This window comes from Nomascus leucogenys, chromosome 15, assembly GCF_006542625.1.
Source record: "Nomascus leucogenys isolate Asia chromosome 15, Asia_NLE_v1, whole genome shotgun sequence".
Classification (NCBI taxonomy): Eukaryota; Metazoa; Chordata; class Mammalia; order Primates; family Hylobatidae; genus Nomascus; species Nomascus leucogenys.
In genome coordinates, this window is record NC_044395.1 from 64,735,189 (window position 1) to 64,760,568 (window position 25,380).

General features: G+C 42.8%; 1 protein-coding gene across 1 annotated transcript in view; it reads right to left on the minus strand.

Moving 5' to 3' along the window:
* The window catches only part of RNF121 (ring finger protein 121), a 68,381-nt gene that overhangs the window by 1,622 nt on the left and 41,379 nt on the right, over positions 1-25,380 (minus strand). The window contains exons 4-8 of the mRNA XM_003254778.3: positions 13,099-13,253; positions 8,914-9,021; positions 5,291-5,411; positions 1,107-1,240; positions 409-510 (exon numbers count right to left, since the gene is read on the minus strand). Coding sequence (XP_003254826.2) covers positions 409-510; positions 1,107-1,240; positions 5,291-5,411; positions 8,914-9,021; positions 13,099-13,253 — 620 coding nt within the window. The remainder of the gene's footprint in view (positions 1-408; positions 511-1,106; positions 1,241-5,290; positions 5,412-8,913; positions 9,022-13,098; positions 13,254-25,380) is intronic.

Here is a 25,380-nt window from a genome sequence, read left to right on the forward strand (position 1 = left end):
TGCAGAGAATGTGGGAGGCAGACAGAGGGGACCGGTACTGGAAGCAGGGCAGCCCTGAGAGAGGTAGAGAGAAATCCTAGTTCCCCATGACTAACATGCAGGGAGGGCCTCCTGTAACACCTTCCCTAAGAAGGAACTGCCAGTGTAAGGTAACACAGCCTGAGGCTGACACAAGTCTATCTATCTGTGACAATGGCTGCAAGGAGGCTGAGAATAGGCAATATTCCTAGAATAGGGAAACCAGAGGTGTATCATGGGGCAGGACTAGCAGCTCAGCTTCCCATCATGGTTGGATATGTTCTGGTTTGGGGCAGAAGTGAGGGCCCCAGGAGGACCCAAATGCAGGTCACACTGGCCAGTACTTTCTTCCCACAGCCCACTCCCAACGAGGACCCCAATAAAGGATACGGATTGCTGAACATCCTCTTGAGGTCTACCTTCTCTTTGCAGTAGGGACACGTCTGCTTCTTTCCCACGATGCACCAGCCGCGGATGCAGAACTCGTGGAAGCTGAGCACCGCTGGTCAAGGGAAATGGTGAGAGCCAGGGCAGCACTCCAGCCCCAGCCAGTCTTTGAAAGGTTCAAATCCTGCCTTCGCTCTTTATCACCTCTGTAATGTTGGGCAAGTCCCTGTGTCTGAACCTGTTTCCTCACATGTGAAGTAAGGATAATGATCCCTATCTCACAAGACTGTTACGGGGCAAAATGGAGACAATACATGGCTCTCCCAACATAGGCAGAGAATGGGAGCTGGGTAAATACATGATAAATATTAGAAGTGTTATTCAGAATAGGGGATGATGCTAAACTGAGGGATCCCATTAGAGGGTCCTCTTCCCCTGTGACTGGTCAGATCTCAGGTCTGCTAGCACAGCCTCACTAGCTGCAGCCTCAGGTTCCTCTCAGACCTAGCCAGGTTGTAACCACTGTTTACGTAAGAGTGGCTCTATCTGTGGGAAAGGGCAGGGAAGGCGGCCCTCTTGTGGCTCTCCTACACTCAAGGGTCTGGACAGCACACCTAGGGTCATGACCACCCCCTTTCTCTCCCTCACTACAGTGTGCAGACTGCAGGAGAGATGTGGCTCAGGAGCTCGAGGCAGGATACACATGATTGCAGGACAGCCTATACGTGTTCTCAATGATCCCCTCTTCACTGACGTCCACAAAGATCTGCTGCCCACACACAGCACACACGCTGTCTGAAAGATGTTTGGTAGGCATGCCCGACTCGCTATAGAACTGAAGGAGAATAGCAGGAAGGAAAGATAGGAAAAGCTGTGAGAAGCAGCCAAAGTAGGAAGCTCCACAGAGGCCTCAGGCCTTCTAGAGAAGAAGAACAGTGGCAGCGGGAGGCCCAGAGTTAGAGGACATCCTTTTTTTTTAAAAAAAACTGTTTAGAAAAGTTCATCTTTTACAAGTCAAATTGACCTCATCTTTGCTGGGCAAATGGGGAGAAGTGACCAGACTAGAGACAGTTGGGAAGTTAGATGTAACAGGACCTATAAACTGGGCTGGATCAGCATCAAAGGATAAGGGGAAGGGGAGGGAGAAGGACTTGGGGCTGGTGATCAGGGGCTGTGTCAGGCAAGCCATTCTGTTGCCAGACTATGGTTCCAATATTCTCCAACATTTAAAATATTCTCCAACATTTAAATGGACAACAATATTCTCCAACATTTAAAACAGTGAAATATTAAGTGCCATGTTGGTTTGGTGACAAGGGCATTCTCAGACATTTGTGGCAGCAGCAAAAGGGGTTCAAGCCTTTCAGATAGCATTTAGCATGGTATCTCAAATTGTTGCACCTTTTGACCCATTAATTTCACTTCAAGGACTTTAAAGAAATAAGAGGAGGCTGGGCGCGGTGGCTGACGCCTGTAATCCCAGCACTTTGGGAGGCTGAGGCGGGCAGATCACGAGGTCAGGAGATTGAGACCATCCTAACTAACACAGTGAAACCCCGTCTCTACTAAAAATACAAAAAATTAGCCGGGCGTGGTGGAGGGCGCCTGTAGTCCCAGCAACTCGGGAGGCTGAGGCAGGAGAATGGCGTGAACCTGGGAGGCAGAGCTTGCAGTGAGCCGAGATTGCGCCACTGCACTCCAGCCTGGGCGACAGAGCGAGACTCCATCTCAAAAAAAAAAAAAAAAAAAAAAGAAGAAGTGTCAAAGAAGCTCCATGAATACAGATATTCACTTAAGCAAAATTATCATAATTAAGAAAGCAAAGAGTTTGGCATGTCCTCAAAAAGTTAAACATAGAATTACCAAATGACTGAGAAATTCCATTCTCGGTATAAACCCAAAAGATACGAAACTAGGGACTAAACACACTTAAACGCCAGTGCTCACAGCATTACTCACAGTAGCCAAAAAGTGGAAACAACCCAAGTGCCTATCCGCAGATGAATGAATAAACCAAATGTGGTGTCACACACAATGGAATACTATTCGGCCATATAAAGGAATGATACATTCTATACATGAATGAACTCTGAAAACACTACACTAAGTGAAAGAAGCCAGAGACAAAGGGACAAATATTGTATGATTCCATTTACATGAAATATCTACAATAGGCATGTTCACAGAGATGGAAAGTATACTAGAGGTAAACCGGGGCTGTGGGGAGGGGTAATGAGTTACTGCTTAATGGGCAAAGTTTCTGTTTGGGACGATGAAAAATTTTGGAATTAGACAGTGACAATGTTGCAGAACACTGCAAATGTAATTAATGCACTGAACTGTATACTTCAAAATGGTCAAAATGGTGACGTGGTCTAGAAATCTCTTCTGGGGAGTAAACTGGTTAAAGGAAGATCCAATGTCTACACAAATAGGTAAGAGGGAAATGAAGGTAAAACACAAGACAGTTGTTCAAAAAGGAACCTAATAAACTGTTTGTAAAGTGATCCAATGTACTGTTTTCAATTTGATCCAGTAGAGAAAAAATTAGAATATTCCCATGATACTGAGAGACAAAGTCCCTGGCCTTAAACGGTACTAGATTAAAGTTACCCAAGGTGATGGAAATATTCCTTCTTGGGGTGGGGTCTTGGGGGACGACACTGAGACAGGGAGCACTTTTGTGTTGTTTAAATAATTACAAAGAGAACATATTACTTTTATAAACAGCAAAACAACAAAGATATATTTCCATTCTGAAAAAAAATTAGAAATATTTACTTGCGTTTCTCAGATTGGTTGTTAATTTACCCATATTTAAGCATCTCTCCGTGATGTCCACCTGCAACTCTTGCAGCATTTCCTATCTCAGTGAAAGGTACTACCATCCAAGCAGTTGCCGAATCAGAAATCTCAGCTTTGAGACCTACATTTCCTTCATATTTTTCCCTTCAGTCTTCAGAACCAAACTATATCTAAGTCCAAAATACTTCTCAAATACAGTATGTCCTCACTTCACTGACAGTTTCTTGGAAACTGTGACTTTAAGTGAAACGACATATAACAAAACCAATTTTACCACAGGCTAATTGATAGAAACAAGAGTTCAGTTCCTGTGTCATATTTCTGTCACAAAGACATCACTAAACCTCTATTTAAGAGACACCAAATTGTCTCTTAAGACTCAAAACACTTTTAATATTAAATGTTGAAATGAAATGTCTAGCTTTACACATACAGTTAAAGATTAATAAATCAAGTATGAAAACTTCCCCAATTTTTGGTAACGCAGTGACAGTGGCTGTTGTTGTAGCGGTCGTGGGTTAAATCAAGGAGTAAGAGTTCACAAAGTAAAAATTGTAAGGAGCAACTCCTACCACTGTGCAGTTCAAAAACAATAACCAATATGGACTAAGCACTTTTGTGCCCCATCATTTATTGTTGTGCCTTTGCATGATTATTATACACTTTGTGAATTTTTACTTATTTAGAGACAACGTCTCGCTCTGTTGCCCAGGCTGGAGTTTGGTGGCATGAACAAGCTCACTGCAGCCTTGAAACTCCTGGGCTCAGGTGACCTCCCACCTTGGTCTCCGAAGTAGCTAGGACTACAGGCATGTGCCACCACGCCCGGCCAGTTTTTTTTTTTTCTTCTCATTTTCTTGTAGAGATGGGGTCTCACTATGTTGCTCAGGCTGGCCTTGAACTCCTGGGCTCAAGCAATCTGCCTGCCTCAGCCTCCCAAAGTGAGCCACTGTGCCCGGCCCCTCCCAGGATTTTTAGTATAAAAATCAAAATCTTTAATTTGGCCCACAGGCTTTTTTCTAGTCTAGTCGCTACTTCTCCAGACACTTCTTGGCCATACAACCGCACTGGTCTTAGTTCCTCAAAACACCCACACTGTCTCCCATGACAGGACTCTCACGCACGCTCTTTCCTCTGCCTGGTTCTCACTTCATCCATTTAACTCCTACTCATTGTTCAAGTCAGCTCCACAGTCATTTTTTCAACGAAGCCATCTTTGAGCCCCACGCCTAGGTCAAATGACACTACTACATGTGTTTACAGCATCATGAACCTTTCCTACATAATGCTTGTTAAAATTGTAATTTTATTTTTATCTGTTTGTTACTATAATAGCCATCTCTCCCACCCAAGAGTAAAGTTTATCTGGGCAAAAACCATGTTTATTTTTGTACACTTTTGTAATTCTGGAACATAGCTATGTGTCCAGACACATAGCAGGCATTAAAAAGTATTTACTGAATGAATGTTAACTTCCTGCTGGATAAAGTGGCTCTTTCCTATAATGGCCCTAAAGAGAAAAATTATAGAGTACATCTGAGATCTGGCTTTCTAATTTTTTTTTTAATAATTTCAACTTGTATTTTAGATTCAGAGGGTACATGTGCAGGTTTGTTACATGGGTGTACTGCGTGATACTGAGGTCTGGGGTGCGAATGATCCTGTTGCCCATGTAGTGAGCACAGTACCCAACAGATAGTTTTTCAACCGTTGTCCCCACTCCCTCCTCCTCTTGTAGTCCCCAGTGTCTACTGTTGCCATCTTTATGTCCATGAATACCCAATGTTTAGTTCCCACTTATAAGTAAGAACATGCAGTATTTGGTTTTCTGTTCCTGCATTAACTGGCTTACGATAAAGGCCTCCAGCTGGCATGTTGCTGCAACGCACACGGTTTTATCCTTTTTTAAAGTGTTGCTTTCCAAACTTTAAGGAAGGAGTGTCCATGCATATGTACATCTTGAAGGATTTTATGTGGCTTATCTCACCCTAGTGCCTTTCTCTTCCATTAAACAAGTGACATCAACTTGAACAATTTGGAGGTGTCAAGAAGCAGTATTTAAGAACCCGGATGAACTCACCCCTATGGTAGATGCCATGTAGTCTGCACACATTTCTGCAAAGTCCCGTTCAAGAACTCCATAGTAGAGGCCATAGAAGAGAAGGGAGATGCCAAAGTCCATGGCATCTTCTGGTTTGATCCTGCAAGGGAAGCATTAGAGCTAGAAAGACCCACCCTGAGACATATCTTCTTTGGATTACTACTCTGGGACACACAAGGCAGGGCCCAAAGTGAGAAGGCCCAAAGGCTAGAGCAAATGTGGGCAAACTATGACCAAATCCAGTCTGCTGCCTATTTTTATATGGCCCATGAACACCTCTTGAAGAGGCTAGCACTGTAGGCTGCAAAGACCAAGCTACAGCATCCCCTCCTACCCCTTTTCCTCACTCTGCTCTTAGTCCTTGCCTCCCCTAACTGGTGGCAATGACTTGCAGCTACCCAGGACCTGTGCTCATTGGGACCTACATGGTGGGGACTCCACTGTTGGTAACTTCTGGACACTGAGTGAGCTGCATCGCTGAGCTGTCTCTCTTCCAGCTAGCCACCCAAGTTGAAACAGCTGAGCCATCCACAAGGAGGAAAGGGCATGCCAGAATCTGGGTGTCACTGATGCAGAAAGTGAAAATATCCTGGTGGCCACATGCCCCTCCTTCTGAGATTGTCTCAGCTTATGACAACTGAGCACAAAGTATGTCCACTACCTGAGACCTGGCCCCTTCCCCAGGCAAACAGGGTGGGACAGGGTAGGAGTTTTTTCTCTTGTTATCTAAGTACCTACATGATATCCTAGATTTGGCCTATTGTCCCATAAGACCTAAAATATTTACTATTTGGACCTTTACAGAAACAGCTTGTCAAACACAGGTTTAGAAAAAAAAAGACAAAATTAGTAAATATTTATTAATATATAGCAGTTACTATAAAACTATAAACTACAAATATAAATAATCTGTATCATATCATCAAAGTTAAATTTTGGTCCAAGTCTATTTAACAAGAAGGATAAAGATCTTGCCTATAACATCAGAAGGTTTGTTTTAATAATTCCAAGGACCGATAATTTGCAACCTTGAGTCTATAAATCTTTGTTATAGAAAATTATGTTAAAATATTTGTACAAAGAACCGTACGTATTTGCTTAGTTATAAATTATATTTATATACAAAGTTGCGTTTGCTTATGAACCTTGAATATTTAGCTCACTAGAAATCATTGATCTTACACCAATTAATTTGATCAGCAGCACAAAAATGATCAAGATTCTCAATTCTGTTTTCCTCATTGTAGAGTTTAGGCAAGTAAAAAGAAACTGTAATTATAGAAGAATTATCTTTAAAACATAATGCAGAGGCCAGGAGTGGTGGCTCATGCCTGTAATTCTAACATTTATGGGAGGCCAAGGCAGGTGGATCACCTGAGGTCAGGAGTTCGAAACCAGCCTGGCCAACATGGTGAAACCCCATCCTTACTAAAAATACAGAAAGGAGCCGGGTGTGGTGGCACACGCCTGTAGTCTCAGCTATTCAGGAGGCTGAGGCAGGAGAATCATTTGACCCCACTACTTGGGAAGTGGAGGTTGCAGTGAGCCACTGCACTCTAGCCCGGGCGACAAAGCAAGACTCCATCTCAACAAAACAAAACAAAACAAAACAAAAACAAAAACAAAAACAAAACCATAATGCAGAATCCCATAATGCAGAATCTTGATTTTTATGTTATTTTTTAACCATACAGGTTAGAAAGTTACCAAGACATATCTGTTTTCTTTGACAAGATGTGTTTGACTCTACAGTGATGAATTCCTCTAAACCCTTCAGGAGCCTGTTTATTCTTTCAGCCTGTACTAGCCCTAGAAGAAAGAATTTCACGAGTGCACTCTCACTATATAAAATAGGATTTATTTATTTTTATTTTTTTCGAGATGGGGGTCTCCCTTTGTCACCTGGGCTGGAGTGCAGTGGCACAATCATAGCTCACTGCAGCCTTGAACTTCTGGGCTCAAGCAATCCTCCCACCTCAGCCTCCTGAGTAGCTGGGGATACAGGTGCACACCGCTACACTCAGCTAATTTTCTTTTTTAGAGTTGAGAGTCTCAATATGTTGCCCAGCTTGGTCTTGAACTCCTGTCCTCAAGCAGTCCTCCTGCCTCAGCCTTCCAAATAGCTGGGATTACAGGTGAGAGCCACCACACCTGGCCAGGATTTATTTTTACTTGTCCTAAAATAAACTCCTTTCAGAGACTCCTGCCTACAATATAACTAGGCTCAGGGAAGAGGCCAGTGATCATCCCATTCATTATCTTAAATTTGATGATCATTATAAGATAATGACCATTCCATTATCTTATACCTAAATCTCTAGCTTCAGTGCACTGTCGTAGGCTTAGGGCTCCTCGTGATCCACAGCCCACAGCCACCAGTATTTCATCCAGGAAAGCGAATTTCCACCCTCATCTGCCTCACTGACTCACTGTATGCTCCAGTCTCTGAGCTCAGGATTTCTTGGCATCTGACTCAATTTGGGGTGGGAGGACCTGTAAGCTAATAAAGATCTTTTGGAAGGTTTATGACAACTGAAGCAAGAGCCAAAATTCCATCCCTAGGAATGCACCCTTAGGAAGCAACAGAGCAGCGTCATCTGGGATAGTACTAAATTGAAAACAACCTAAATGCCCAACAATGAAGCAGGACTTAACATCCACAGGTTAACTTTCTAGAACTGTTTCCTTAGAAATCTTGTCGAATGTCAGCTATATTACAGGCAACACTGCTTATGACCTGTGATCAGTACAATGCATCTGGACTGGGACATTCTTGAAACTGGATGTGTTCCTGGGGGAATGGGGCTCCTAGGCCAGGGTGGCTTCCACACCCATCTGTGTCGTCTCATTCCCTCACACCTCAGCTCTGAGTCTACTGTGAAGACTTGCAGACACCGCTCTGCTCTGTTATTTGTTTTGTATCCTTCTAAGTCAATCTGTTGCTAGCTGTAGCCAACCATGGTCATGTAGGTTGACGGTCTAGCCCAAGAGTCAGCAAACTTTTCCTATAAAGGGCCAGATGGTAAATATTTTAGGTTTTGTAGCCCATATGGTCTTTATCACAACTATTCAACTCTGCTGTTTTAGTGGAAAACAGCCACAGGCAATATATAAATGAATGAGCATGACTATGTTCCAGTAAAACTTCATTTTATAATAACAGGTTGTGGGCTGATTTGGCACAGAGGGCACAGTTTGCCAACCCCTGGCCTAGTTGAACATAAGGCCATTCATGCAGAGTGGATGCTGCAAATGAACAGTACACACTGATGAGAAAAACAGCTCTGTTAAGGTGATAGAATTATGGATAGCAGGTTATGATAATTATTATGCTTACTTTGGTTAACAGACTTTTCCACTAAAATATAAAGCCTTGGAAAATATGATTTAGGACTCTGACTTTGTATATATTCAGACATTCCTTGCTTTCTGCCAGCACAAATCATGAAAGCCTGTCCTCTCCCAACCCCCGCCCAGCACCCAAGTCTCCTATCCTGGATATTATGTCCCTCCTGTTAATAACCATGACTTGCAGCAAGAGGTACATCTCAACAGCCACTCCTCCCCAAACTCCAGCAAAAACAAAAACAAAGGGTACTCACTTGAATAATAAGTTAAGACCAAAGAGGGTAAACATGACAGCCATGTAGCCAACGATGCCAGTGGCATAGCTGATTTTATAGATTAGCAGGAACCACTTATAAACCAACCTGGGGAAAGGAGAGAAGGTTAGTGCAACTGACACAGAGATTCTGGCCTCAGTGGTCACTGGATCACCAGAATCCTTTATTCTCACATCAATGGGGACACCAGGGTCTTTGCTCAGGACTTACTGAGCAACTTCAGTTACTATCCAAAGCTGCTCACTCCCTTGACTGCAGAAATGCCTCCATATACTCAAGAACTAGTGCTTTGTATTTTTTTTTTTTTTTTTTTTGAGATGAGAGTCTCGCTCTGTCGCCCAAGCTGGAGTACAGTGGCACGATCTCAGCTCACTGCAACCTCCACCTCCCGAGTTCAAGTGATTCTTCTGCCTCAGCCTCCTGAGTAGCTGGGACTACAGGTGCCCACCACCACACCTGGCTAATTTTTATATTTTTTTTAGCAGAGACAGGGTTTCACCATATTGGCCAGGCTGGTCTCGAATTCCTGACCTCATGATCCACCCGCCTCAGCCTCCCAAAGTGCTGGGATTACAGGTGTGAGCCACCACGCCCAGCTGTGCTTTGTTTGTATTTTCATGGTTTCAGACCAAGGAAAAGATTCCTAAAAAGGCAGTTTCTGCCTCAAATAAGGAGCACAGCTGACCTTAGACAGCTATGTCACCTCAAATAAGGAAGTAAAAAGTATTAAACACAACTATGCTCAGAAGATTAACAGGCAGGGAAGGCTAGTTGTTCAGAAACAGAATTCAAGAGATGAATCAGAGGTAGAATGAGCTACAGGTTTTTTGTACCTGGGCCTGGTTAGTCTGAATACAGCTTTGCTCCTATCCACAGGCCAAAAATGAAAGAAATGATGTGCAACGAATTTACTTCTGAAATGAATTTTCTTCTGAGGGAGAAGGGAAAGGAGAGAGGCACTTAAGAAGTACCTTTGAGTTGGATGAAAGTGTGTGGTGGTGGTGAAGTAGAATGGGGTTGTTCATGCTCCTGAAGGAGTACTGTGCCCCAGGAGCCAATGAAGAACAGTGTACAATCTAATTGGTGGATCCCAGCTACTAGATTCAGCAAGAAAGACGGTTCCCTGAATAAACCAGGGCCTTTTGTGTTTTTTTTTTGGCTAGAGATGGGGTCTTGCAATGTTGCCCAGGCTGGTCTTGAACTCCCAGGCTCAAGGGATCCTCCCACCTCAGCCTCCCAAAGTGCTGGGATTACAGGCATAAGCCACTGGTGCTTGGCCAAACCAGAGCCTTTTAAATGCTACAAGAGTGGGTCCCTGTCATCAGGAGCCACTATTCTATCTGTGATGGGAGCTAATGAACAATTTAGTAATCTGCCTGAATAACCAGCACAAGCCTGTGTGGTTCCTGAGAGCTGACTAGGTTACTACCAACCCTGCTGAACCCTAGGGAGGAAAGTCAAGGTCCTTCCCTGCCCGTGCCTCCTTGCTGTGGCCAGGCAAGCAGTGATGGTTTCTCAGGCTAGGGAAAGGACCCAAATATCTTCCTTCTAGTGTTGTCTTAAAGAACACACACAGCTCTATTCTCCAGGGTTTGCAATGATCATAAAGGAGAGAGACACGGTGAAAAGGAAGTGAAATTTTAGGTCAAAAAACTCAATATGGATTAAGTGATGCTTTAGTAGCTGGGTAACCTCAGATAAGTCAAATCACCTCTTTGAGACAAGAGAGGTGATTTTCTTTGTAAAACGGGAAAACCCTGCTACCTTTTTTACTGGGTTGTACAGAGCCCATTTCCTGGTATATAATACATGTTCATGAAATGCTGCATGTATAAATAAGGATGTTTACGAAAGTGCTTTGAGGGCAGGCACAATGGCTCACACCTGGAATCCCAACACTTTGGGAGGCTGAGGTGGGAGGATTGTTTGAGCTCAGGAGTTCAAGACTAGCCTAGGAAACTCAGTGAGACCTTGTCTCTACTAAAAATAAACATAAAAAAATAGCCAGACAAGGTGGAGCACGCCTGCAGTCCCAGCTACTCCAGAGACTGAGATGGGAAAATTGGTTGAGCCGAGGAAGATGAGGCTGCAGTGAGTTGTGATCATGGCACTGCACTCTAGCCTGGGCGACAGAGTGAGACCTCATCTCTATTTTTAAAAAGTGCTTTGAAATTGTAAAGTACTATCAAATGTTAGTTACAGGGCCGGGTGTGGTGGCTCACACCTGTAATTCCAGCACTTCGGGAGCCCGAGGCGGGCAGATCATTTGAGGTCAGCCTGGCCAACGTGGTGAAACCCTGTCTCTACTAAAAATACAAAAAAAACGAAAAAACATTAGCCGGGTGTGGTGGCACATACCTGTAGTCCCAGCTACTTGGGAGGCTGAGCCAGGAGAATTGCCTAAGCCTGGGAGGCAGAGGTTGCAGTGAACTGCACTCCAGCCTGGGCGACAGAGTGAGACCCTGTCTCTAAATAAATAAGTAAATAGCTGGTAGTTACTGGCCAGGCACAGTGGCTCACGCCTATAATCCCAGCACTTTGGGAGGTTGAGACGGGCAGATCATGAGGTCAGGAGATTGAGACATACTGGCTAACACAGTGAAACCCTGTCTCTACTAAAAAAGTACAAAAAATTAGCCGGGCGTGGTGGCGGGTACCTGTAGTCCCAGCTACTTGGGAGGCTGAGGCAGGAAAATGGTGTGAACCCAGGAGGTGGAGCTTGTAGTGAGCCAAGATCGCACCACTGCACTCCAGCCTGGGCAACAGAGCGAGACTCCATCTCAAAAAAAGAGCTAGTGGTTACTATTATAAAAATCCTCCATATTACAGACATATTTTCAATCATTTTAGCCAGAAGTTGGCACTGTTTGTGGTGTCCTTGGTGACTCTTACATTGTTCTATTACACTTTTTCATCATATCACCTTATCACCCTATGTGAGGTAGCAATTATTGTCCCATTTTTAGGGATGAAGACTTCAAAGCTCAGAAAGGTAAGGTCATACAGTGAACAAGTGGCAGGGCTAGGGGTCCCAATCCACATTCATCTGGCTCCACATCCTGTATGTTCCACAATGGCCTTTAAAGTAAACTACCAAAGCCAGAGAGGAACTTCTGGATCACCTATTTCACCTTATACAATGAAACTCCAGAAGGCCAGAGAAAGGCTGGCAGGAAAGTAGAACATAAGAAGAATAGGAAGAAGGGCAATCTACAATTTGAAAGACTTTGGATCAGGTGGTCACAACTTTGAGGCTGGCCAGTCAAGCTCTCTTGGACCTGCACAAACCTCTGTCATTGCACTTACCAACTGCACTGCAACAGGAGCTTTCTTGTCCATCTCCTCCATTAAACAGAGTACTCCTTGAGGGCAGGGACCATGTCTTATCCAGCTCTGTATCCCCAGCACTCAGCACAGGGCCTGGCACATAGTAGGTGCTTATTTGAATGAATGAGAAAATCTCTTTTTCTGTTGAGTACAGATACTAAATTACCTCACAAGCTGGTTGGGAGGATCAAATGAGAAATGAATTTGAATAAAATAAAAAGAATTATACAGGCAGTGGCTGCTTTGTGACTCAAGAAGGAAGTATTGTTTATTGGAAAATTATAAATTTGCTGAGATTCATTCATTCAACAAAAATTCACAGAGCAGGCTACTATGCGCCAGGCCCCATGGCAGGGCCTGAATATACAGTGACAAACAAAATGGATGTGGTTCCTGATCTCAGAGTTAGAGTTTAGTGAGGGAGATAGATACTCAAAACAGTATTTAGTTATAAATTGTGGTAAGTTATATGAAGGAAAACTACTGTGCAATATGAGAGAATATAATGGAAAATCTAATTTAGAGATCAGAGAAGCGTTCACAGAAGAAAACATTTAAAATGAGACCACAATGATCAACATGATTTGCTTATTTTTTTTTGCCTTTAATATAAAAATACCTTGAAACCATAAAGTAAGCTATACAGAAATATTTGAGGTTTTTAATCAATGAATAGGGGAGGGGTTCTCCCAATCAGCTTGTTTTAGAGGGGCCCTATGCCAAATAATTTTGGCAGACAAAACCAGGAATTTTTTCAGTCTAAACCTATGCTCCTCCCATGCATTCCAACCCATTAGCTTTGGAAAACCTGGGCTCTTCCCACTACTTAAACCTCACCTTGGGGTTGTCTGTACTAGAGGTTTTCGGGTGGCTCGGAAGGTGACAAAGGCTGTGACAGCAGAGAACAAGATCCAGATCACTAGGAACCTCCACCAGTGCAGCTTCACTGTGAAATAGAGGGGAACAACCCACATCTGAAAGAGGGTCACCATCTGAAACACAAACACAAGCACTTCAGCTCTGGCCAGCTCCCTCTGCAGCTCTGTCCACAGTCCCGAATGCAGCTTGTTTTCTATTTTAGCTTGATCCTCTCCTGTATTTCCAACTTTGGATAAAGGTAACTCCACTAGTGATCCAAGTCAGAGACTTAGGACCATATTTGACTCCTCCTCCCTTTCATCCCTCACTCAACTATCTCTTGGATATATTCTTTCCTTTCCATTTGAGCTCTTGCTACCACTTGGCTGGCTGGCTGCAATGAGCTCTTTCTTAGTCTCTCTGCATTCAGTGTCTATCCTTTTGAGGAGTGCCAGAATGGTAGCTCGAACACGAAATCTTGACCATGTCATTTCTCTGCTTAAAACCCTTAAATGGTCAAAGGATAGGATCCGACATTTCTTTTTTTTTTTTTTGAGATGGAGTCTTGCTCTGTTGCCCAGGTTGGAGTGTAATGGCGTGATCTCGGCTCACTGTAGCCTCCGCCTCCCGGGTTTAAGCGATTCTCCTGCCTCAGCCTCCCAAGTAGCTGGGATTACAGGCGCATGCCACCATGCATGGCTAATTTTTGTGTTTTTAGTAGAGAGGATCCAACATTCTTAGCCAGGCTGTCAAATCCTCCATAGTATGGCCCCGACCTACTATTTCGAGGGCCATCTACCACTCCCCAGGCCTTAAAGTCAGGTTGTCCCCATCAGGTTGCCCTTCCCACCTGCCTGCCTTTCTGCCTGACAATATCACATCCAAGACACACGAAGCCTTCAGTCTCCTTTCCAGGCAGAAAGTGCTTTCTAGTGCTCCAAACGCATTTTCTTTTCTAACATTATTAGTGCTTATCTAGAGTATGAGGCTGGGCTTGAATTCATTCTCTACCTGTATGTAAGCTCCTTGTGGGCAGTGACTAGGCCATATTCCCATTTCCTCTACATTAGAAAACTGTTGGCACATGATATGTCCTCAATAAATTCCAATAAATAAGAGGAAAGTAAAACTAGAGTAGGACTCCCTCAGAGAGAGGCACATTTCTATTTTAAAGAGTGCCTGTTTTACTCTCCCTTCTTCAGAGCCTCCCCTCAGACTTGTTAGCTGAAGTTTTTTAAAGGCATAAAACAATTCTAACTCTAAGACAGAAATGTGAAGTCATCGCCAGTCTTCTCTCCAATGCCTCCTAACTCCCTCCTCAACCACCCTTCTGTCACTAGATGTCACCCTTCTCCAGTGAGTAGCAGGTATAAAAAAAGATAGCAAATAATACATAATGGAGATTTTCTTCCTGATGCCATCAACAAAATCAAAAAATATTTTTAAAAAAACAACAAAAAAAAGGGAGCTACAGCGACGAAAGAGTGGCTAGTTTCCTGGCATTCTTTAGTAAACTAACAAAGTATTTACTCGGCCGGTCATGGTGGCTCACACTTGTAATCCCAGCACTTTGGGAGGCTGAGGTGGGTGGATCACAAGGTCAGGAGATTGAGACCATCCTGGCTAGCACGGTGAAACCCTGTCTCTACTAAAAATACAAAAAAAATTAGCCGGGCGTGGTGGCGGGCGCCTGTAGTCCCAGCTACTCAGGAGGCTGAGGCAGGAGAATGGTGTGAACCCAAGAGGTGGAGCTTGCAGTGAGCCGAGATCGCACCACTGCACTCCAGCCTGGGTGACAGAGCAAGACTCCATCTCAAAAAAAAAAAAAGAAAGTATTTACTCTTAGGGATTTCTAGACCAGTGCTATCCAAATGAAATATCATGCAAGTCACAAATACAGTTTAAAATCTTCTAGTTACATTTTTAAAAAGGTAAGAAGAAACAGGTTTTCATTTCAATGATATATTTTATTTATTCCAATATATACAAAATATCTCAATATGTATTCAAGATTAAAATTATTTATGAAATGGCTTACTTTTTTTGGTACTAAGGCTTTGAAATCAAATATGTATTTTACATTTACAACAGACTAGTTGTCTGTAGCTACCATTCTCTTATAGATTTCTCTGTGGCAAGAAAAAGCCTTAGATGGCCAGGCGTGGTGGCTCACACCTGTAATCCCAGCACTTTGGGAGGCCAAGCCAGGTGGATCACCTTAGGTCAGGAGTTTAAGACCAGCCTGGCCAACATGGTGAAACCCTGTCTCTACTAAAAATACAAAAATTAGCCAGGCATGGTGGCGGGCACCCATAATCCCAGCTACTTGGGAGGCTGAGGCAGGAGAATCGCTTGAATCCGGGAGGTGGAGGTTGCGGCGAGCTGAGATCACGCACTCCGGCCTAAGTGACAGAGTGTGAGACTCCATCTTAAAAAAAAAAAAGGGTCGTTTTACAGGAAAAAAGAAACAGTGAGAAGAGAACAGAACAGAGAAAAGAGTAAACAGAACCACTTTGCTTTAGAGGTTCCTATTCTGTGTACCCGAGGGTACTGGCTGCTGGTCCATGAGCCATGAAGCCTCAATAACAATTCACCGCATAGGAACCCACAACTGACTCTCTGAATGAAGCATTCTAAAACAGTCTGACCTTACATAAAAAGTGTGGAAGCACCAGGATGTACTAACAAATGACTACCCAAATAATGCCCCACGTGCCATTTTCTAGGAGACACTAGGAGCACCAGGAAAAGACATCACAACAAACAACTGCAGATTATTTAAACTTGAGGAAAAGGCAACCCAACTCATGAAACTAAAAGGGTGGCATATGGAAAGAAGGGCTGGAAGGTTTTTGGTCTTCATGCTATTTGCTTTAACAGGCTCATGGGGCTGTTTACAAAACAGTAGGCCCAGAGAAGAATTAAATCACATAGTCTGGTCACATTTGTTCTCTCTGAGAAAAAAACAGAAATTCCTGTTCTCCTGCCAGTTTTTCAAAAACTTGGCTGTTGCATTAAAACAACCAGCCTGCTCTAAGATCCTCTTTCCCACTTGCCACCAATCATCAATAGCATGTTCTGAGGAGGAATGTGAATCAAGGTAATTTTCTCTACATGAGCTGCAGCTCTGTACATTTTGGGTGAGGAGAGAAGCAGAGATCCTGGATTCTATTCTGAGTTGGACAAAGACACAATTAGGAGTAAGTCTGGGCATCAGGAATGAAAAATCTTGCTTTGTTTTGTAGTTTTCGGGCTTGAAATTTTAGGATGAGAAAACTACATCTAGAGATACACATCAAGTTACGTAAAGCTACATCAAGTCACAATGAGAGAAAGAAAAGAGAGACTGCGTGTGAGAAAGAAGAGACAGAGAACAAGAGGAGAGAGACAAAGGGAGAAAAGGGAAGACAGAAAGGAATTTAGAGACAGGATTAGGCTTTCTGAAACCAAATGGTGGAGTAGCCCAGTAGACCGGAGTTCTAGTTCCATTCTGCCTCCAACTCACTAGGTCACCCTAAGGAGGTCCTCCCTCCTTCCTTGGAGGAAGGGATTGGCTTGATATTTCAAACCACTTCAAGTTCTAACAGGCTAAGTTTCTATCAACTAGCTCTGTATCCCAGACTTCCTAGGAGAGTAGAGGCAGTGTTCACCCACTCACTCATTCAACCATTAAGTATTAATTTTGCATTTAATGGGAAAAGGAGTACAGAAATAAACATGACCTCTAGTCCTCTAGGAGTTACCAGGCTAGCTGCAGGAAAAAGATCTAAATCAAACCCTAATTTTAATGATTCTGTTAGCCTTCAGACCATTTCTAGAAGTCCAAATAGAAATCATTAAAGAAATGATACACAAAATGAAATGATACACTGAAATGATCAGAAATTTTAGAATTAAAGCTATCTAAATATGAATCCCAATACAGCTAATTACTGTGTTAACTTAGGCAGATCGTTTAACTCTGATAAGCTTCAGTTCTCTAAACTATGGTAAAATGGGGTTAACAGTATCTATTCTCATAAGGTTGTATGGGTTAAATGAGTTAAGGCATGGAAAGCACTTAGAACAGTGCCTAATAATGTCAGCACTTGTTATGAGCAATGTAGTAAATATAAGCATTTGATATAATAGTTCTTATATTTAAATGGAAGTAATATATATAAAACAAGTGTGATGCATAATTCATAATAAGCACTCAGTAAATGAGAGCTCTTATTATGGCTTTTGCATGATTAAAAATGCATAAAGTCGCACGTACAAAGGAGCAAAGACCAGAATGAGGCAACCAAAATAACTGACATATGAAAAGTGATAAGGTTATAGGCAATTTCTTATTAATGTTTAATTGTCCTTTCTAGGAAAAATAAATTATCAGAAGACACAAATCAAGGATTTGAGGCCATTTTCAGGTCCCCAGGCTGTCTCCATTAGGGAGTGAAAGCCAACTACTGCTTGGGGCCTAGAAAGCAGCTGCTGGTGGAAGGACCCAGTTCCTGGGGAGGCGCAAGGCAGAGGAGCTGAGTGAACAGAACAGTCTACCATGTGATAAAACGGGAAGTTACCTGGTTTCTTTATTTGGTTTAAAATTTCTACTGTAGGCTGGGCATGGTGGCTCACTCCTGTAATTCCAGCACTTTGGGGGGCTGAGGCAGACGGATCGCTTGAGCCCAGGAGCTCGAGACCAGCCTGGGCAACATGGCGAAACCCCACCTCTTAAAAAAAAATACAAAAAAATTTTTTTCAGTTTCTACTTTAGAATTTATTGGCATTTTGCTTGGTAAATATGTTTAAACTTCATTAAGGAAGGCATATAAATGGCAATAAATGGCTAAAAGTTATGCAGAACAATTGCAGGGCCTCTGGTGCCATCTCGTGGCAACACTTATGGAGACACATTTGGTTCACTGATTTGCTCAAACACTTGTGCCTGATGCTGTGGAAAGCATGAAAGCCTTGGCCCTCCAGGACTTGGCTGATGCGATATAAACACATAAATTAGGTGGCCAGTACAAAGCATCAAGTACTGACATGGGAATTCAGTGGAAAGATGAGGCAGGAGCTGTCAGGAAAAATTCCTGGAAGAGGCAGAGCTCTGGATGATTCTAAAGGAGGAATGGGTTTGGCCAGGTGGAAGGAGAAACACAAAAGCCATTCATCCTTCTTTCCCTGAATGTGCAAATACAAAGCTGAAGACTTGCCTGAAACTAACTCATGGATTCGTTCAGCAAACATTTACTGAGGGACAAGAATTGCAATATCCCACTTATCCCTCCACAAGGCTAAAACAGTTGAGATGACGATGTTAGATGCTAACAGTAAGAGTTAGTCCACATTTAAACGGATTGCCTCTTAACTGAGAGCTGGAACCATCAGTAGAAGGTGTGTTGATAGAGATGGAATCAACACTACCTGACAATTATTTCTAATAAGACAACCTCCAGACCCTTTCATCTCAGAGAAACTAGAATTCATGAAAACAGATCATATCTTTCCCTGTGCATTAGGTGCCTTTCCAGTCCACAGGTGCTTGGCACTTTTGACTTTCAGGATTCTCATCTTACCACCTGTGCATCCCCTCATGTTGTAAGCTAGGGATCACCCTCCCACCATACCTGGCTGAAAAGCAATATTGTGGATGAAATGAAACTATAAGCCCAAGTAGTAGAATAAAGGTGGAGACCCACAGCTAATAGAACAATCAGCTTGAAAATATGCTGAGAAATAGACTGCAGTCAACTGGAGGTAAGTTTCTGGGACATGCTCCATGGCTCTGCTCAATATTTTCATAAATGATTTGGAAGAAAACACAAAGAACCTCCAAACTGTGGACAGCACAAAGCTTGTGGGGAGGGAAAGGGAGGCAGTGAACATGGAAAATAGAAGAAATAAGATCAAAATGAATAAAGTTTATTTCTAGGGTTCTTTTAGCCCTAACATTCCATGAGCTAGTAAGCTGAAATGAAGAATCAAAACCACAAGATGAAACCTAACTACCAAAGTATAGAACGGGGAAGGAATGGCTTAATAGTAGCTCACATGAAACAGGGTTAGGGGTTTCAGTTGACCACAAATTGCCAGGGAATATATGCCAACAGGGCTGCTGCCAACATAGCCAAGACAACCCTGCTTAACTAAGAATATACCCAGAATGGGCCAGGCGCCGTGGCTCACGCCTGTAATCCCAGCACTTTGGGAGGCCGAGGCGGGCGGATCACGAGGTCCAGAGAGCGAGACCATACTGGCCAACCAACATGGTAAAACCCCGTCTCTACTAAAAATACAAAAATTAGCTGGGCATAGTGGCGCACACCTGTAGTCCTAGCTACTCGGGAAGCTGAGGCAGGAGAATCACTTGAACCCGGGAGGCGGAGGTTGCAGTGAGCCGAGACTGTGCCACTGCACTCCAGCCCGGGTGACAGAGCAAGACTCCATCTCAAAAAAAAAAAAAAAAAAAGAATATACCCAGAATGGAGGGGGCAGCAGGTCTACTGTTCTCTGCTCTGTTAAAGTATCCCTGGGACCCTGGGATCAGGGCTTGGGGCCACACTATACAAAGAACACCAACAAATACGCATGGCCATAAGACCAAATCACATAAGGAACAGCTGAAGACACCAGGATATTAAGCCTGGAGAAGACTACAAGAAGGCTTCAGATAAATGATATCTGAAGAGTGCTCCAGAGGCCCAATAAACAGACATATTCAGTGTAGTTTCTATGAGCTGGTGAGACACTACACATCACTGGACACTCTACAAGGCAGAAACACGGTTGGAGTTGTTTCCCTCCTATTGCACCTACACAGTCATCCTTACCACATAAGTTAGGCCACTCCAATACGAATATATTTGCTAGACAGCTCTTTCCTGATGCTGACCTGAAAAATGTGCCTTTGTGTCACTTCTGTCTCTGGGTCCAACTCTTATCTTTCAGAGGAGCACAAAGTAAATTTACTCCATGTTTCTTATGACTACTCTTCTAATACCTAGAACTATGTCTTCTTTCCCATCTTTTCCACTTCAAGCAAACGAGTCAGTCAAGCAGTCATTTAATAAACATTTACTGAGCACTTACTGGATGCCATGCTAATGACTGGGGAATTCAGAGATGAAAACCAAAATCTCTTGAAGAACACAAGTCTACTGAGGAGAAACAAATAATCACAATTAAGTGCTTTAATGGAGTAAGGGCTGGTGACCAAGAAAGTACAGAGGAGAGGCACTCCACTCAAAGTGGAGAACCTGACCCCCCGCCCCGCCTCCAAGGAAGGCTGCCTGAAGGAAGCATCCTTTGATCTCTGTCTTCATGGCCAAATAGGTCCAGATAGAAAAAGGCATCATGATGAGTGTTCCATGATGAGGGGACATGGTATACTTGAGAAAAGACAACTAGTATTTGAGGAAGGGGTGAGAAATGAGCCTAAAGAGGTAGATGAGACTCAAAGGAGGCCGATAAAGATATCACAGCTACAAGTTTTTATTATATTCTGAAGATAGAAGTTTTTCTTTCTAATAGAAAGTGAATTACAACCCCTTACCACCTTAGTCAGAATTCTCTAATTCCACATTCTAGTAATCCTCTTAATATCTTGGTCTAAGAAAAATCTACAGTACTTTAAAAGATTTCCAGGTAGAAGATTTTGCCACTCACCAGTTCCAGGAGGGAAAGCAGTTCAGGAGGTAGAGATCTGAAGAGATACTATATTTGGTAGTAGACAGAGATGATGAAAGCTTCTCCCTGGAGAACTTCAAAAATAGGATGGATACTTTTCCAGGCATAAACTTATCCCTTCCCCAATGTCCCTAGGGAAGCTAAAGAGTAATGTTAGACTCTGAATAGATGATGAAAACTGAGCTACGCAGAAGCCAAAAGGCAAGAGTGGTTTGGGCTAGGTTTCCAATCCAGATCTTCTGTCTCTTAAGCTGCCTACCAATCATCATTCACTGAGTTTGTGGGGAAATCTGGAGAGGCTGGGGAGGCAAGATGATAAAGAGACTTAAGAGGAGGTTGAGAAAGTACCTGAGATCCAAGGAAAGGACTTGGGCAAAAGTCGTTAAATAAGGAAACTCAAGAGGGTTAAAAACTTCTGACTATGGCAGAAATTGACAAAAATTTCCTGAAGCCTTTGAGAGGAACCTATAGAAAGAGCACTTAACCAAGAATCGGATTTTGGTTTTAGGTCCAACTCTCCAATTTAATGGTCATGCGTTCCTAGCAAATCACTTCAGGATTCTGTACCTTGGTTTACTAATCTAAAAAGTGAAGATAAATACCCTGACTACCTTACAGAGCTGTTAGGAGGTTCCAAGAGAGAGTAAATGAGAAGAACTCAAGTCTACTGAGGAGAAAGAACCAACCACAATTCAGTATAAGTGCTATAATAGAGTTGGTGGAGTACTTTTTAAATCATCAACAAATCTAAACTATAAGCAATCTAAAGTATTATTATTGCTAGAATTGAAAAGAACAGTATCTAAAATTTAGATACAGTATGACCTTACTCAAAACAACAGGGCTTTTGTTTTTTGTATTTTTAAAAATTTTGTTTTACATTCTATATTTCTTCTTTTAAATTTATTTCTTTGGCCTCTTCCTTGTAAGTAGGGCCTTTGTTTTGGGGGGTTTGTTTTTTTGTTTTTTGAGACAGAGTTTCACTCTTGTCGCCCAGGCTGGAGTACAGTGGCAGGATCTTGGCTCACTGCAACCTCCGCGACCCGGGTTCAGGCAATACTCCTGCCTCAGCCTCCGCAGTAGCTGGGATTACAGGCACCTGCCACCACGCCTGGCTAATTTTGTATTATTAGTAGAGACGGGGTTTTACCATGTTGGTCAGGCTGGTCTTGAACTCCCGACCTCAGGTGATCTGCCTGCCTCGGCCTCCCAAAGTGCTGGGATTACAGGCATGGGCCACCGTGCCCGGCCTGTTTTTTGTTTTTGAGACAGGGTCTCACTGTGTTGCCCAGGCTGGAGTGCAGTGGCACAATCACGGCCCACTGCAGCCTCAACCTCCTGGGCTCAAGTGATCCTCCCATCTCAACCTCCTAAGTAGCTGGGACTACAGGCCTATGCTATCACACCCAGCTAATTTTTTCTTTTTTAAGAGACTGGGTCTTACTATGTTGCCCAGGCTGGTCTCAAACTCCTGGGCTCAAGCTATCCTTCCACTCCAGTCTCCCAAAATGCTGGAATTACAGGTGTGAGCCACTATGCCCAGCCTATATTTCTCTCTTTTTTTTTTTTTTTGAGATGGAGTTTCGCTCTTGTTGCCTAGGCTGGAATGCAAAGGCATGGTCTCAGCTCACCATAACCTCCACCTCTTGGGTTCAAGCGATTCTCCTGCCTCAGCCTTCCGAGTAGCTGGGATTACAGGCATGCACCACCACGTCCGACTAGCGGTATATTTTTAGTAGAGACGAGGTTTCTCCATGCTGGTCAGGCTGGTCTCCAACTCCTGACCTCACGTGATCCGCCCGCCTCGGCCTCCCAAAGTGCTGGGATTATAGGCATGAGCCACCACACCCAGCCATGCAGCCTCCATTTCTGTTAATGTGAAGGTTGGACTTGAGCTCCTAAGTTACGGACAGTAATGTGATACTTCTCAGTGGGCTGGCATACCTGCTCATCATCAGTCTCAAAGCTGGCAATATCCATGTTGCTCTAGGTCCTAGAGCCTAGGACAGTGTTTCTCATCAGGGGTGATTTTGTTTCCCAGGGGACATTTGGCAATGTCTGGAGACATGTGGTTGTTACAAGTAGAGAAGAGTGCCAGTAGCATCTAGTGGATAGAGGGTAGGGATGCTATCAAACATCCTATAATATACAGGACAGCCCCCAGAGAAAAAAAGAATTATCTGGCCCAAAATGCCAATAGTTCCTCTGTTGAGAAACCTTGGTCTAGGAAAACAGAGCTAGTGTTTTTCCACTCAGTGGTCACTGGATGCCCACTAAAAGGCTGCGCCACCAACCTGCACTAGTGAAGAACAAAAAGTTTCATTCAGTTTGAAAGAAACAGAGCCTTATCAAACAATTCTATCATTTCTTGGCATGCCGTAAGAGGCATTTTTTTGAAAGCTCTAATGGCTAATCTCAAACAGTTCATGTTTCTACTACTCAACAACAATTCCAGTGCCTCTCCTTTACACAACATTCTCTGGGGAGTCTTCCTGATTCTCTTTTATTACTATTCCTCAGTCCACAGACATTCTAATGTGCTTCACATGTATATTTTTGTTTGTACCTGTTCATACAAGCTGTTTATTGCTTTCTCTGCTTGTATTTTTATTAATTGGCATCGTGTTATACATCTTTCTGTTTCTTACTTTTTCCACTCAGTACTATGCTTTTAAGGTCCTCCCAAGTTCCTATAGGTACTCAATGTATTGCTTTTAACTGTAAAACAATTTCATGATATGCATCCGTCACATTTTACCTATTTACTCTCTCAGAGATAGATATCCAGATTGCCTCCAACTCCTCAACGGTCAGCCATAATTAACACTTCAGTGAACACCCTCTTACATATCCCCTTAGGATGTGTCACAGGGTATGTGTATATTCGCTGACTCAGCAATGCCATGCTGCTATCAACAATGCCTGTACCATACCCACAAAAAAGTACAAAAAAGCTCTACAGCCTCTGATCCTTGCCAACACTTGGCACTATTCAGCTTTCTAGTTTTTGCCAACCTAATAGATGTAAAGTGATATCTCATATTTTTATATGCATTTCTCTAATTACTAATGACTCTGAGCATCTCTTTTCATGCTTAATGGCCTTTTGGGTTTCCTCTCCTGTAAACTGGTTCATATCCCTGGCCTGTTTTTCTATTGGAGTTGCTGTCTTGTTGATTTGTAGGAGTTTATCTGGATAGATATTAATCTAATAAAAATTAATGAGTTTTAATCATTACTCATCTCTTCTCCATTCAGTTATCAGTTAACTCTGCCTATCACATCTTTAACAGAACAGAAATCCTTAATTTATAAAATCAAATTTATCAAATCTTTCTTACTTGCTTATATTTTTATTTTTAAAAAAGTTAATTTACTTATTTATTTTGAGACAGGGTTTCATCTGTTACCCACACTGTAGTCAAGTGCCATGATCTCAGCTCACTGCAACCTCAAATTCTTGGACTCAAGTGATCCTTCCACCTCAGCCTCCTGAGTAGCTGGGACTACAGGCATGCACCACCACACCTGGCTAATTTTTGTATTTTTTGTAGAGATAGGGTTTGGCCATGTTGCCCAAGCTGGTCTTGAACCTCTAGGCTCAAGTGATCTGCCCGCCTCAGCCTCCCAAAGTGCCGGGATTACAGGCATGAGTCACCACACCCAGCCTGCTTTTATTTTAAAAATTAGTTTCATAACTTTACCTTTCATAATTAGGTCTTTATCTTGAATCCCCTTTGTATTCCGTATTATGTACAAATCTAGTTTTAATTTTTCTCCTTGTGGTGAGTCGGTTTTCTCAACTAATCTACTTAACAATGAATACCTTCTTACTGATTGGTGGTTACACCTCTATGATATATTAAATTCCCATCCATCTCTGAGATCTGCATTTTGTCTCACTGATCTGTTTGTCCATTCTTATAGTGTGTCTTAAGGGAAGGTAAGTCCCTGTCTTGGTAGTTGCTTTCTTTCTTGCTTTATTTTTGAACTTTAGGTAGAGAAAAAAATAAATTATTCAAATTCTTTGGTTAATGAACATTCTCATCATTAGTCCATGCATGGACCACCTTCAATTTTTTAAAGTTATTATTATTTTGTCTTTTTTTAAATGACAGAGTCTCACTCTGTCACCCAGGCTGGAGTGCAGTGATGTGATCATAGTTTACTGAAGGCTTAAACTCCTGGGCTCAAGCAGTCTTCCCGCCTCAGCCTCCCAAGTAGCTGGCACTACTTGGCAGCTAATTTTTAAAATTTTTAGTAGAAACAGGGTCTCCCTGCATTGCCCAGGCTTGTCTGGAACTCCTGGAATCAAGTGATCCTTCCACCTTAGTCTTCCAAAGTGCTGGGATTAGAGGTGTTAAGTCACTGTGTCAACCAAAACTACTTTTGTGGTTTCAAAAACCAAAAAATTTTCCATTTTATCCATCTTTGAGTATACAGTTCAATAGTGTTATGTATTACTATCTGTTACTATTTTGTAACAGATCTCCAGAACTTTTTTGTCTTGCAAAATGGAAACTCTATAGGCCCTAATTCCCCCCACTCCCTAGCCATCATTCTACTTTCTGTTTCTATGAATTTGACTAC